Below are 15,019 nucleotides of genomic sequence, written 5' to 3'. Positions count from 1 at the left end.
CCCACCCAAGTATAAGGTCATTGGCAGGATGGAGTTTCCCCGGGACTTCTTGGAAGCTGAGGCAAAGGGGGAAACGGAACCAGAGGCCCCTGGAAAGGAGGAAGCAGGCTGCTTCTTTAGAAGTGAGGGAATTTTCCCCTGGATGTATTCCCGAAGGTACCCCCTCCCACAGAGTTTACCGAGGGGACGCCAAGGAAAACCGACCTGCAAAATCTGCACCCCATCTTCTCCACGGTGCACCTGCGCAGCTCACGCCTTCTGACCACACTCTGGAGGTGTGAGAACAGTGGCATCATTATGTACACAAGTATGTAGGAAAAGCCTGGAAGGACACAAGTGTGCCCATGCTCCCCACCTGTGCCCACGGCGATTGTCCCATGGGGAGTGAAGACGGGGCCCCGATGGGGGTGCCAGACAGTTGGTCCATGGGGACGACTTCAAAAATAGAAGTGGGGGCTCAGGGTTCCACCCAGAGCAGGAGATCCAGCCAGCATCCAGGGCCACACGGCCCAGACGAGACCCTCTCCACATCTGGCTGGACCCAAAGGGAGATGGTAGAACAGCCTTGAGTGTGCCAGCCACCTGGCTCGCTGTCCCCAGAAGCCTCAGTTTCTTCATCTGTCAGATGGGCCTGAATGCCCGCTTAGGGGCGCTGGTCCAAGGACAGCCTGAGACAATGAGCACTTTTATGGTTTCCGCTTAAAATCTCCAGAGAAGGAACTACTACGGTTCTCCACCCGGGAGCCCACCCTGGGGGTGCTTGGGCCAAACCCGCCCACAGATACAGCCTGTTTGGTCTACAGAGCGTTGGGAACTTGGCACATTTAAGCACCATCAGGCAGGGGTCCCCACGACCCCCAGCCCCTCCCCGTGGTTTCCACCCTTGCCTCCTCCTCTCTCCTACTTGCCCAGTCCTGGGGGGCACTGGAGGTCGGATCCCTGTCCAGCCTGCTCCCCTCTCAGCCAGGCTTCTTGACCTTCCCTCTCAGCGGAGCTCAGACGGTGTTCCAGATGGTTCACAAACTGGAAACGAGCCCCTTGTGGAAACGAGGCATCTTTTTTTTTTTTTTTTTTTTTTTTAGGGCCACACCCGCAGCATATGGAGGTTCCCAGGCTAGGGGTCGAATCAGAGCTATAGCTGCCTGCCTACACCACAGCTATAGCAACATGGGATCCAAGCCACATCTGCAACCTGCACCACAGCTCACAGCAGCGCCAGATCCTTAACCCGCTGAGCAAGGCCGGGGATCGAACCTGCAACCTCATGGTTCCTAGTCGGATTCCTTTCCACTGCGCCACGATGGGAAGGCCAAAACCAGGCATCTCTTGATGGAGAGCAGAAGCGTGCCTCATGTCTGCCCTGGCCTGAAAAGCCTCCTTCCCACCCCGCCCCCTCTTTCCACGAGTACGTGTCTGTCTCTCCAGATGTTTCCATGGCGCTACTTTTGCGGAACTAGTCATTGAAAGCTGCCCAGGCCGTCCTTCTCGAATAGCTATTTCCTGATTAATTCACAGCACGCGCTTGCTCTGCGCCTCCGCTCAACAGAGAACACATCCATATAAACATGGAAAGGAGTGCTTGGAGAATCGACTTTTCTGACAGGCAGCAAATAGTAGCCTGCCATGCTGCAATTGGACGATTGAAGCTGGGTTCCTGCTGTGTAACCCACCCTTGATGGTTCTCATTCTAAATTGCTCCGGAATCCTTCATAGCGGTCACTCAGGGAACTAGGCATTGAGTTAGGGCTTCCTCTCCTGGCCTTCAGGGAATCTTAGGGGTTGGGGGGCAGAGATAGGTATTGATGGACCCCTGTGGGGGTCTCAGATCCCATAGTCCAAGAGCAGATCTGAAGCCAAAGCTAGATGGAAAACGATCCGGGGTTGAACCCAGCAGGCTACCGTTTTTCTGATCAGGTTTGTTCTCTGAAGATTCTTAGAGAGCAGGGCTGCCTGGTGAGAAAAATACCTTGTTTATTGCCTTGTAATTCCAGAGGGATCGTAAAGCAGCCATTCTGTGCCAGGTATTTGCTGGGCCCTTGGACGTGATTGGTTGGGTCTCTGCTGGGTTGGAGCTTAACTTTGAATGAGGAAGACAACAAGTAAGTTAGAAAGCTGATGGGCAAGACCATTTCAGAGACCAGAAGGAAACAAAACAGGGTCATGGGCTGGAGAGAGAACTGGATGGGGCAGGGGCTGCTCTCTGAAGACAAAAAGAGCCAGCCTTGCAGGTCACCGGGACCAGACAGTCCAGGCCAGTGCCCAGGTGCTGAGGTGGGCATGAGCTGGGCAGGCTCAGGGAACTGCCATCAGAGCCGTGTGCTGAGAGCAGAAACAGGAGGGGAGAGAGGTCACTGCAGGATCAGGTCCCTTAAGCCTCGTTGGCTGCTGAAGGGAGCTGGCATTTATCCTATTTTGGTGACAACCCCAAATTCAGGTAGTAGGAAGTTAGTGGGTGGCTTTAAGCAGGGCTGCCATGACCCAAGTTGCTTTTTAAGAAAGGCTGGCTTTGGCGTTCCCGTTGTGGCTCAGTGGGTTAAGAACCCAACATAGCGTCTGTGTGGAATGTGAGTTTAATCCCTGGCCTCGCTCAGTGGGCTAAGGATCTGGTGTTGCCATGAGTTGTGGTATAGGTCGCAGGTGTGGCTTGGATCCCGCATTGCTGTGGCTGTGACATAGGCTGACAGCTGCAGCTCCGATTCAGCCCTTAGCCTGGGAACTTCCATATGCTGCAGGTGCAGCCCTAAAAAGACAAAAAGAAAGAAGGACAGAGAGACTGGCTGCTGTGTAGAAGATGAAGTGGGGCAGGGGGTGCAGAGTGGAGACAGAGCTAGGAGGCTGTGGTGTTTGTCTCCAGGAGAGATGACGGCAGCCCCGCCGGGCTAGGAGGCAGCAGCTCTTCGGGGAGAGGAGGTCAGATTCGGGAGGGGTTTTGGAGATAGAGCCGCGGGACTTTAGATGGATGGCCTATGTGAGTGAGAGAACAAGAGGACCTGGGGCCTCATAGGTTTGGGGCAGCTGGTTGACTGGTGGAACCACTGTTAAGGTGGGAGAAGATGAGGTTTGGGAAAGTGGATTAATGATCCCATTTGGGGCCTGACCTGGCTCCGCCTCCAGTGCTTCTAGGCTCTAAGCCTTTCTGCTTGCGTCCTCCTTCTTCCCAAAACCGACAGAAGTCTCAGCCTGTGCACATGGTGGGGAGTCAGCGCCCCCAGGGCGGTTGTCAATAGCAGGGAAGAGAAACAGCAATGAACGCCCAGCTTCCCGCCTTTGCAAGGACCCTTCTGAGATGCCTTCTGTGGGTGTCCCACCCCGAGGAAGCCCCAGTTGCCCACAGCAGTGACCTTCTTCTCCTCCTCCCCTCCCTCCTCCTCCTCCTCCTTTTTTGTTGGCCGTGCCCATGGCATATGGAATTTCCCAGGCCAAGATCAAACCTGAGCCACAGCAATGACAACACCAAATCCTTAAACCACTAGGCCACCAGGGAACTCCAGCAGTGACCTTCTTAAAACCCATTTGGGGTTTTCTCCTGCCCTGACTTTCCCTCTTAGAAGCACCTGCTAGTCAGCTTCCTGCACTCAAATCCTTGTCTCAGGCTCTGCTTTCAGGGTCCCCCCCTAAACGGGGCACCCATGGAACCTAGGGAGTCAGCATTTCTTGTGCCTTTTCTGACACAAAAGGCCCAGGAACCATACTTTAAAGGATGCTGCTCTAGGCAGTGGGAAAAAAAAAAAAAAAATTCACGGATTTCACAAAGGGATGTGACTGGGCCAGAGCTGCTCTTGTAGAAAATTAACTCTGGGAGCGATGTGAAGTTGGGGTTGAAGGAGCAAGAGGCAGGAAGCAGGGAGACCAATTAGCAGGCTATTACAAATGTCCCAGCAGGAGGTAATGATGACGAAGATGGCGATGGAGGCCGCCTCTTTGCGAAAGTCCTTTGATTTATAGCGTATGTACCATTTTGCACCGAAATGACTCAGAGCCTGATTTACCAGCCCCAGTGCTGTCGTTTCCGAAAGCTCGCGTTTCTGGCAGTCCACATTTCTCTTTTCTCGTCTGCCGCTTTCCAAATCTGAGACATCCGTTCGAGGCCACGCATCTTCATTTTGTGCAATTGTGTGTTTTCAGGATCTCGACATCGGGGCCAAGGATGTGAAGCTTTATGTCAACAAGAAGCTCATCTTTGATGGCACTTTAGACAGAGGAGGTGGCGAGGCCCCGGCTGGCCAGAGCATCCTGATGGGCCTGCCCCATGAGAGCATGGAGAACAGCGTTTCTGCCCCCTCGGACGAAAGCAAAGACGCCCGCAAGATGGCTGGCACAGATGGGGACGAGGAGCTTGGTGTCAGTTATTCGCAGCCCGCAGAAAAAGCAGAGGATGTGAAAGTTGCTTCACAAGGAAATGCATTTGGCGAAAGGATGAGTTCCCCTGATTGCACGAAAGACAGCTTGGCCAAGGTAGAGGAAGAGGTCAGCTGCTCAGCCGCCCCATCCTCGACGGGTGGCGCACCCACCGGCCCTCCCCACTCCCCCGCTGCCGAACGCCCTCCTTTTCTTGACCAGGAGCTGTCGCTGATCCAACAGCTGGAAAACCTCACAGGCAGAAAAATCTCTGAGCCGCCAGGGAAAACCCCATCTTGGTTACAACCTGCTCCCGCGGGGAGAGGCAGAAAGCAGGGAGGCCCGAAGTCGAAACCCCTCTGGCTGAGCCCGGAGAAGCCACTGGACTGGAGGGGCAGGCTCCCATCGGAGGCTGTCATCCGGGAGGGGCCTGGGGAGACGGAGGCCAAGGGCCCCAGGCGTGAGCCAGGGCGGCCAAGCAGCTGGAATGTCATCGCCGGGGAGCGAGTCCAGAGGGCGACCCCCAAAGTCTGCGTTGATGACATCTTTAGCCAGCCCGCCAACAGGGAGCACCCCGCTAGTGGGAGGAGGGGCCTGAGGAAGGACCCCCGCAGCAACAGCCAGGGTGATGGGCAGCCAGCCGGCAGAGGTAAGCAAGCTCGAAAAGCAGTCTTGGGGAGTTCCACTGTGGTTTAGTGGTAACAACGTCCAATTGATATCCATGGGGACGCAGGTTTGATCCCTGGCCTCGCTCAGTGGGTTAAGGATCAGGTGTTGCCATGAGCTGTGGTATAGGTCGCAGAGGTGGCTTGGATCTGGTGTTGCTGTGGCTGTGGCGTAGGCCAGAGGCTACAGCTCCGAATTGGCCCCTAGCCTGGGAATCTCCATATGCTGCAGGCGCAGCCCTAAAAAAGATTTTTAAAAAAGCGATCTTGGCAGCCGTCTCACCTGAGCTGGGGCCGCTGATGGGCATGAAGGCGTTTTGCTCCCTGGACCTCAGGCTCCTCATCTGCAAAGTGAGGAGGGTTCTTCTCAACCAAGGGTCACCAATCCACTGTCTCGGGCCACAGGGGTGGCAGCCGTGCGTGAAATGGGCAGGGCACACTTCGCATGTGAAACTCATAGATAAGTTTGTCCTTGCTTCCGTGCTTGCAAAGCCTGGCTTTTCCAATTCAGACTGTTATTCCACCTCTGATAGAGAAGTTGGTCTCTAATTACTTCTCTTTACTCTTAACTGTATGTTAGAAAATTAGGGCAAATGTGATGATAAGTAGCAATCGAGGAGTTCCTGTTGTACTTTAGCAGGTTAAGAACCCGACGAGTATCCATGAGGATGCTGGTTCGATCCCTGGCCCTGCTCAGTGGGTTACGTATCCAGCTTTGCCATGAGTTGCCGTATAGGTTGCAGATGTGGCTAGGATCTGGCGTCGCTGTGGCTGTGACCTAGGCTGGGGGCTGTACCTCCAATGTGACTCCTAGCCTGGGAACTTCCGTATGTTGTGGGTGCGGTGCTGAAAAGAAAACAAAACAAAACATAAAAAATAGCAATCGATTCTTGCCTGGGGGTCGGAAACACTCTAGGGTGCGGTGGGGACTGTGGCAGACTGGAGAGCACAAACACATCTGAAGGGGGCGTGGGGGCATTCAGGAATTCAAGGCCAATGGGCCAGATCTCCCTTTTCCTTTTACTGAGAGAAATCAGAAATGTAGACTCTTCTTATTTTTCAACATTGGCAACTGATGGAGATTATTTTTAAACCGCTCTGTGGGTCAAAAAAAAAAAAACGCACATCTGCTAGCGGGATTCACCTGCTTTGTGAACTTTGCAGTAGATTATCTCCACGAGAACTGAAAGGAGGTGCCAATGGCTGGGTTTCTCAGTGTTTGCACTCAGATTTGGCCACTGGGACAGTGTAGCCTAGCAACTAGGAGTCAAACCATTTGAATTCCAACTCTGCTACGTATAGATCTGAGACTTCTAGAGCTGGGCACTTTCCCTTTCTGAGTCTCAGCATCCTCATCTGTGAAGTGGAAATGAAGCCCCATCCCCTGGGGGTGCGGTAAGAAATGAATGAGATGATGGATTCCAAAACGAGTGCCCAGAGCCTGGCATGTGGAAAGTGCTCCAGAAGTGGTGGCTGTCATTTCAACCCTAGTTTCTAGATCCTCTACTGTCCACAGAGTACCTGGACCTACCAAGGCAGGGCTCACCTCCAGATCCCTTGAATTTAACCCCACCCCTTACCACATAGGGGCACAAGTCCTGGAATCAAGCCACCTGGGCATGTAGCCTGGTTCCCCACCACCAACTGACACCGTGGGCAAGGTCTGAAACCCCCCTGAACCTTAGTTTCCTCCTTTATAAGGACATCAGTAATACCCAACCCATGGGGTACTGGGAGGATCAAATGAGATCATACCTGTGCAGCATTTGGCTTGGTGCTTGGCGCATAAGAGCATCCAGCAGATGTTAGCTGCTGCTATTCACCATCTTCAACATCACCGTCTTCATCATCACCATCATCACCATCATCATCACCATCATCACCATCATCATCAGCACCATCACCATCATCATCAGCACCATCACCATCATCATCACCACCATCATCACCATCATCATCAGCACCATCATCACCATCATCATTACCATCTTCATCATCATCACCATCATCGTCATTACCATCTTCATCACCATCATCATCACCATCATCATCATCACCACCATCATCAGCACCATCACCATCATCATCACCATCAGCACCATCATCATCATCACCATCAGCACCATCACCATCATCATCACCATTATCATTACCATCTTCATCATCAGCATCATCACCATCATCACCATCACCATCATTATAACCATCATCATCAATCACCATCATCACCATCATCAATCATCATCACCATCTTCATCATCATCACCATCCTCATCAGCACCATCATCATCACCATCACCATCATCATCACATTCATTGTTATCATCATCATCATCATCATCATCACCCCCACTCTCTGACTACTTCTTGGTGTATCTGTCTGCAAAGCCAGTGTTTATATTTTTAGCAATGTTTATATTTTTAGTGTTTACTCCATTAGCATCTGCTCTATTATTTTTTAATTCAATGGATTTTATTATGTTTATAGCTGTACAACCATCATCACAACCTAATTTTAGAACATTTCCATCCCACCCCGCCCCCAACCATATCTCCCCCACAACCTGTCTCCTTTGGTGCCCATAAGTTTTTCAAAGTCCATGAGTCTGCTTCTGTCCTGCAAAGAAGTTCGTTGGATCCTTTTTTTTAGATTCCACATATAAGTGAGAGCATGTGACATCTGTGTCTCATGGTCTGACTAACTTCACTTGGCATGATGATTTCTAGATCCATCCATGTTCTTGCAAATGCCATTATTTCATTCTTTTTTATGGCTGAGTAGTATTCCATTGTGGATATGCACCACGTCTTCTTTATCCACTCCTCTGTTGATGGACATTTAGGTTGCTTCCATGTTTGGACTACTGTATATAGTGCTACAATGAACACTGGGGTACATGTACCTTTTCTTTTCTTTTTTTTTTTTTGTCCTTTTAGGGCTGCACCCACAGATATGGAGGTTCCCAGGCTCGGGGTCTAATCAGAGCTACATAGACACAGCAACGCCAGATACGAGCCATTGCACCATAGCTACACCTTCACCATAGCTCACAGCAACACTGGATCCTTAACCCACTGAGCGAGGCCAGGGATCAAACCTGCATCCTCCTGGATACTGGTCAGACTCGTTTCCGCTGAGCCATGTTGGGAACTCCACATGTATCTTTTCAAGTCATGGTTTTCTTCAGAGAGAGGCCCAAGAGTGGGACTGCTGGATCACATGGTAATTCTAGTTTTATTTTTTTGAGGAACTCTCTGTACTGTTTTCCATAGTGCTTGCACCAACTTACATTCCCACCATCAGTGTAAGAGGATTCCCTTTTCACCACACCCTCCCCAGCATTTATTGTTTGTAGACTTTTTGATGATGGCCATTCTGGCTGGTGTAAGGGGGTACCTCATAATAGCTTTGATTTGCATGTCTCTAGCATCTGCTCTATTATTGACTAGTGAGCAGTCCCCAAAGGTCTTGCAAAGTCTACACTTAGAAACATGGAGAGGGGAGTTCCCGTTGTGGCACAGCAGAAACAAATCCAACTAGTATTCCTGAGGATGCAGGTTCAATCCCTGGCCTTGCTCATTAGGTCCGGATCCGGCATTGCCATGAGCTGTGGTGTAGGTTGAAGACTCGACTCAGATCCTGTGTTGCTGTGACTGTGACATAGGTGGGCAGCTACAGCTCTGATTCCACCCCTAGCCTGGGAACTTCCATATGCCGTGGGTGTGGTCCTAAAAAGCAAAAAAAAAAAAAAAAAAAAAAAAAGAAAAGAAAAATGGAGAGTTTGTGCCCTCTTCCAGACCCTTGATGTCACTTAGGGCACCAGAGAGAGAGGTTCCTCTGACACTGAGGGCCTCTCCATGGTGAGTGGCTGGCTCCCTTCTCCCAGGTAGAGCTTCCCCTACTGGTTCCTCAGCCTTACAGATTCTGCTGCCCACCTGCCACCAAGATTTAACCCTGAGACTGAGCACTGGAGAGGAGAGCAAAGTGGAAGACAAGAACCAAAGCCTTTTGAGGGCAGGGACTGTGTCTTACCTGTGTTGGGGTCCTCATGCCTGACTCCTGGCAAGTCTTCGGCAGTGCAGGAAGAATGACGGAAAGAAGGACTGCAAAGGCTGGATGCACCGCATGTTTGCAGTAAGCCAGGCTCTCATCTGGGCGCATTACTCAAATGAGATCATTTAATCCTCACACCAGCCTCATTTTTCAGGCAATGAAAATGTGATGTAATAAACAGGGTAAGGAATTCCCATTGTGGCTCAGCAGGTTAAGAACCCGACTAGTATCTATGAGGATGTGGGTTTGATTCCTGGCCTCGCTCAGTGGGTTAAGGATCTGGCATAGATCACAAGCTGCACACACCAGGTTGCCGATGTGGCTCAGATCCAGCGTTGCTGTGGCTGTGCTGTAGGCCAGCAGCTGTGGCTCCAATTCATCCCCTGGCCCAGGAACTTCCATATGCCACAGGTGTGACCAGAAAGAAAGAAAGAAAGAAAGAAAGAAAGGGAGGGAAGGAAGGAAGGAAGCAGGATAAGATGGGAAGTTCAAGACGGCATCACAGGAAGGCCCTGAACGCAGCTCCTCCCATGGACACAACAAATCCACAACTAATTATGGGATAATTCCTTCTGAAAAAGACCTGAAAACTGGACCATTTCCACAAGGAAGAGTGCAAGGACCGCAAGGATCAAGGCGGGTAGGAGAGGCAGAGAGAGGATCTCATCAAGGGAAAAAAAACCACACCCCAGCCAAAACAATCCACAGATGGGAGGGATTATCAAGGTACCAGTTATCTTCCCCAGAGAATAAAGGCTTCAAGTGCCACATCAAACACCCAATCTTTGGATCCTGCACAAGAGAAATGAGCCCCAAAACATCTGGCTTTGAAAACCAATAGGGAATATGCCCAGGAAGACTAAGGTACTGCAGAGAATGGAAAAATCCCTGTTAAAGGGCTTACTCACAGGCTAACTCAACCTGAAAACCAGCACAGAAGCACTGGATTGAAAAGCACATGGACCACCTGTGAGGGGGACCCACCTACTAATCTTGAAGCATCTGCTGGAGAGGCAGGAACCAGTTGGAATGCTCCCTGGGAACCGGTTTTGCAATCTCAGGCTACCTTACTGAGCCCAATGCTGGTGGGTACCATTTTGGAATTCTCCCTTTAGCCTGTTAGTGCCAGTAGGCACACCCCACTTAGAGCTCCATTCACCCCTGTACCTCGGCCAGGCCTCACAGCTGATTGGTTGATAACCCTGCCCACTAGCACTCAGCAGCCACTGTGGCCAGCTCTGCAGTCATTCCAGTGTCCAGCCCTTCCCACCAGTGCATGGGGGCAGCATCTGTGACCCTGCCACAAGAGGGTGCACACAGCCCATGTGGGGGATGCCCCTTGAGCACTTGGCTCTGGCAGCCAGGCAGGATTGCATTTCTGAGCTCCACAGGACACCTACATAAGGCCACTCTTTGATTTACCTAATATATAGAAACAAACACAGAGAATTAGGCAAAATGAGGCAACAGGAATATGGTCCTATAGAAAGAATAAGACAAAACCACAGTAGAAGTACTAAATAAACAGAGATAAGCAATCTACTGGATTAAAAGTTCAAAATAGGAGTTCCTGTTGTGGCTCAGTGGTTAAAGAACCCAACTAGTATCCATGAGGATGCAGGTTCAAACCTTGGCCTTGCTCAGTGGGTTAAGGATCTGACGTTGCTGTGAGCTGTGCTGTAGGTCGCAGACATGGCTCAGATCTTGAGTTGCTGTGGCTGTGGTGTAGGCTGGCAGCTACAGCTCCTATTCGACCCCTAGCCTGGGAGCCTCCATATGTCTCAGGTGTGGAGCTAAAAAGATTAAAAAAAAAAAAAGTTCAAAATAATGGTCAAAAGATCTCATAGAACTTGGGAGAAGAGTGGATGAACACAATGAGAACTTCAACAAAGAGAAAGAAGATATAGGAAAGTATCAAACAGAAATTACAACTAAACTGAGAAATATACTGAAGGGATTCAACAGCAGATTGGATAAAGTAGAAGAACAGATCAGCAAGCTGGAAGACAAAGGAATGGAACTCACCCAGACAGAGCAGCAAGATGAACAAAGAGTTTTAAAGAATAAAGGTATTTTAAGGGACCCTTGAGACATCAAGCAGAATAACATTCCCAGTATTGGGTCCCAGAAATATATAGAGAGAAAGAACAAGCAAAATTATTTGAAAAGGTAGTAGATGAAAACTTCCTTAATCTGAGGAAGGAAAAAGATATTCAGGTGCAGGAAGCTCAGAGATTTCTAAATAAGATGAACCCAAAGAGACACATTTTAAGGCACATTATAATTAAAATGGTAAAGAGAATCTTAAAAGCAGCAAGAGAAAAACAACTTGTGATGTGCAAGGAAAACCCTATAAGGCTGTCAGTGCATTTTTTCAGCAGAAACTTTACATACCACGGAGTTCCCGTTGTGGCGCAGTGGTTAACGAATCTGACTAGGAACCATGAGGTTGTGGGTTCGATCCTTGGTCTCACTCAGTGGGTTAAAGATCCGGTGTTGCCGTGAGCTGTGGTGTAGGTCGAAGACTCGGCTTGGATTTGGCATTGCTGTGGTTGTGGCGTAGGCCAGTGGCTACAGCTCTGATTAGATCTCTAGCCTGGGAATCTCCATATGCCACGGGGGGTGGCCCTAAAAAGACAAAAAGACCCAAAAAATAAAAATAAAAAGAGAGAGAGAGAGAAACTTTACAGACCAGAAGAGGATGGCCTGACATATTGAAAATGCTGAAAGGGAAAAAAGCTTCCAATAAGAATTCTCTGCCCAGCAAGGTTATAATTTAGAATTAAAGGAGAGGTTAAGAGTTTTTGGAGTTCCCGTTGTGGCTCAGTGGTTAACGAATCCAACTAGGAACCATGAGGTTGCGGGTTCGATCCCTGACCTCGCTCAGTGGGTTAAGGATCTGGCGTTGCCATGAGCTGTGGTGCAGGTTGCAGATGCGGCTTGGATCCCATGTTGCTGTGGCTCTGGCATAGGCTGGTGGCTGCAGCTCCAATTCGACCCCTAGCCTGGGAACGTCCATATGCCAAGGGAGCGGCCCAAGAAATGACAAAAAGACAAAAAGACAAAAAAAAAAAAAAAAAGAGTTTCCTAGATAAGCACTTCGGATGGCACATGCACAGTATAGTATGTGGAATGGACGATCAACGGGAACCTACTGTATGGCACAGGGACATCGACTCAATATTCTGATAACCTCTTTGGGAATGGATACGTGTATACGTGTAACGGAATCACTTTGCTGTATAGCAGAAATAATACACCATTAAAAATCAACTATACTTCTGTAAAATTTTTAAAAAAGAGTTACCCAGATAAGCAAAAGCTAAAGGAGTTCATCACCACCAAACCAGCCCTATAAGAAATGCTACAGTGACTTCTTTAAGCTGAAAAGAAATGATACTAATTAATAATAAGAAAACATGTAAGGAGTTCCCTGGTAGCTCAACAGGTTAAAGATCCAGCTTTGTCACTGCTGTGGCTCAGGTCGCTGCTGTTGCTGCATGTGTCAATACATGATACACCAAAATGAAGGATACAAATCATGAGTCTCTCAATCGATGTAAAAAATACTTTTGACAATATTCATTATTTACTTATAAAAATTCTCAACAAGACTGATATAGAGGGAACAACATAATAAAGAGCATATATGACAAACCCACAGCTAACATCATATTCAGGGGTGAAAAACTGAAAGCTTTCCCTCTAAGATCAGGAATAAGACAAGGATGCCCACTCTTGCCACTTTCATTCAACACGGTATTGGAAGACCTATAGCAATTAGGCAAGAAAAAGAAATAAAAGCCATCCAAATCAGAAGACATAAAACTGTCACTATTTGCAGATGACATGATAATGTATATGGAGAACCCTCAAGATGCCATCAGAAAAACTTATAACTAGAGTTCCTGGTGGCCCAGTGGTTAAGGACCCAGTATTGTCCCTGCTGTGGCTCAGGTTCACTTCCTGATCCAGGAACTTTTGTATGCCACAGGCACAGCCAAAAAAAAAAAAAAAAAAAAAAAGAGTGGCAGGTGATGTCTTTAATGTAAAAAAATAGTTTAGGAGTTCCCATCGTGGCTCACTGGTTAACGAATCTGACTAGGAACCATGGGGTTGCGGATTTGATCCCTGGCCTTGCTCAGTGGGTCAAGGATCTGGTGTTGCCATGAGCTGTGGTGTAGGTCGCAGGCAAGGCTTGGATCTGGTGTTGCTGTGGCTCTGGTGTAGGCTGGCGGCTGTAGCTCCAATTAGCTTGGGAACCTCCATATGCCATGGGAAGTGGCCCTAGAAAAGGCAAAAAGACAAAAATAATTAATTAATTAATTAAAAATAGTTTAAAAAACCTTATACCTGATGAGTGAATTAACTAAAATTGCAGGATACAAAATCAATATACAGAAACATGTGGCCTTTCTATATACTAATAACGAACTATCAGAAAAAGAAATAAAGAAAACAATCCCATTTACAATTGCATCAAAAAGAATAAAATACCTAGGAATACTTTTTTTTTTTTTTTGTCTTTTGTCCTTTTAGGGCTGCACACACACCATATGGAGGTTCCCAGCCTAAGGGTCGAATCAGAGCTGTAGCCACCAGCCTATGCCAGAGCCACAGCAATGCCAGATCCAAGCCATGTCTGCGAACTACACCCCAGCTCACGGCAACACCTGATCCTTAACCCACTGAGCAAGGCCAGGGATCAAACCCACAACCTCATGGTTCCTAGTCGGATTCCTTTCCACTGTGCCACGACCGGAACTCCTAACATACCTACAAATAAACTTAATGAAGGAGGTGAAATACTTGTGCACTGAAAACTAGAAGACCCTGATGTAAGAAATTGAAGAGGACACACACGCAAATGAAAGATATTCCTTTCTCATGGGTTAGAAGAATTAATATTGGTAAAATGTTCATATTATCCAAAGCAATCTATAAGTTTAAGGTAATCCTCATCAAAATTCTAATGGCGTATTTCACAGAACTTGAACACATAATTTTCAAATGTGTATGGAACCATAAAAGACCCCAAATAGACAAAACAATCTTGAGGAAGAACAAAGCTGGAGTTATCATGCGCCCTGATTTTAAACAATACTGCAAAGCTGTAGTAATCAAAAGAGTTTGATACTGGCACACAAACAGACACACAGATTAATGGAACAGAATTGAGAGTCCAGAAATAAACCCACATATATGTGGACAATTAACCAACACCAAAGGAGTAAAGACAAACGATAGAGAAAGGAGAGTCTTTCCAATAAATGGTGTTGGGAAAACTGGACAGCTACATGCAACTAGACCCCTAACTTACACCATACACAAAAATTAACTCAGAATGGATTAAGGACTTGACTATAAGACCTGAAACTGTAAAATTCCTAGAAGAAAACATAGGCATATGTTTAATCTCAGTGACATCAGCCTTAGTGAAGTTTTTATGGATCTGCCTCCAAAGGCAAGAGAAACAAAAGAAAAAATAAATAAATAGGACTACATCGAACTAAAAAGCTTCTGTACAGTAACGGAAACCATTATCAAAATGAAAAGGCAGGAGTTCCCGTCGTGGTGCAGTGGTTAACGAATCCGACTAGGAACCATGAGGTTGCGGGTTCAGTCCCTGGCCTTGCTCAGTGGGTTAACGATCCGGCGTTGCCGTGAGCTGTGGTGTAGGTTGCAGACGCGGCTCGGATCCCACGTTGCTGTGGCTGTGGCGTAGGCCAGTGGCTACAGCTCCGATTAGACCCCTAGCCTGGGAACCTCCATATGCTGCGGGAGCAGCCCAAGAAATGGCAAAAAGACAAAAAAAAAAAAAAAAAAAAAATGAAAAGGCAACCTACTGAATGGGAGAAGATATTTGCAAATCATATATCTTTCTTTATTTGCAAATCATATATCTTTTAAGGGGTTAATATCCAACATATATAAAGAACTCATTCAGTTCAACAACAAAAAA

General features: G+C 48.1%; 1 protein-coding gene across 27 annotated transcripts in view; it reads left to right on the top strand.

Annotated features, from left to right (window-relative positions):
- The window catches only part of KATNIP (katanin interacting protein), a 217,989-nt gene that overhangs the window by 163,521 nt on the left and 39,449 nt on the right, over positions 1–15,019 (top strand). For all 27 annotated transcript variants that reach the window (XM_085017012.1, XM_085017005.1, XM_085017011.1 and 24 more), the window contains one exon: positions 4,126–4,987. In XM_085017012.1, coding sequence (XP_084873138.1) covers positions 4,126–4,987 — 862 coding nt within the window. The remainder of the gene's footprint in view (positions 1–4,125; positions 4,988–15,019) is intronic.

This window comes from Sus scrofa, chromosome 3, assembly GCF_054392235.1.
Source record: "Sus scrofa isolate SSC_HxYL_T2T_F1_AM1 chromosome 3, Sscrofa_HxYL_maternal_Yorkshire_Landrace_v2.0, whole genome shotgun sequence".
Taxonomy (NCBI): Eukaryota; Metazoa; Chordata; class Mammalia; order Artiodactyla; family Suidae; genus Sus; species Sus scrofa.
Note: the sequence above shows the minus strand (reverse complement) of the source record. Positions and strands in the feature narration are given on the sequence as shown.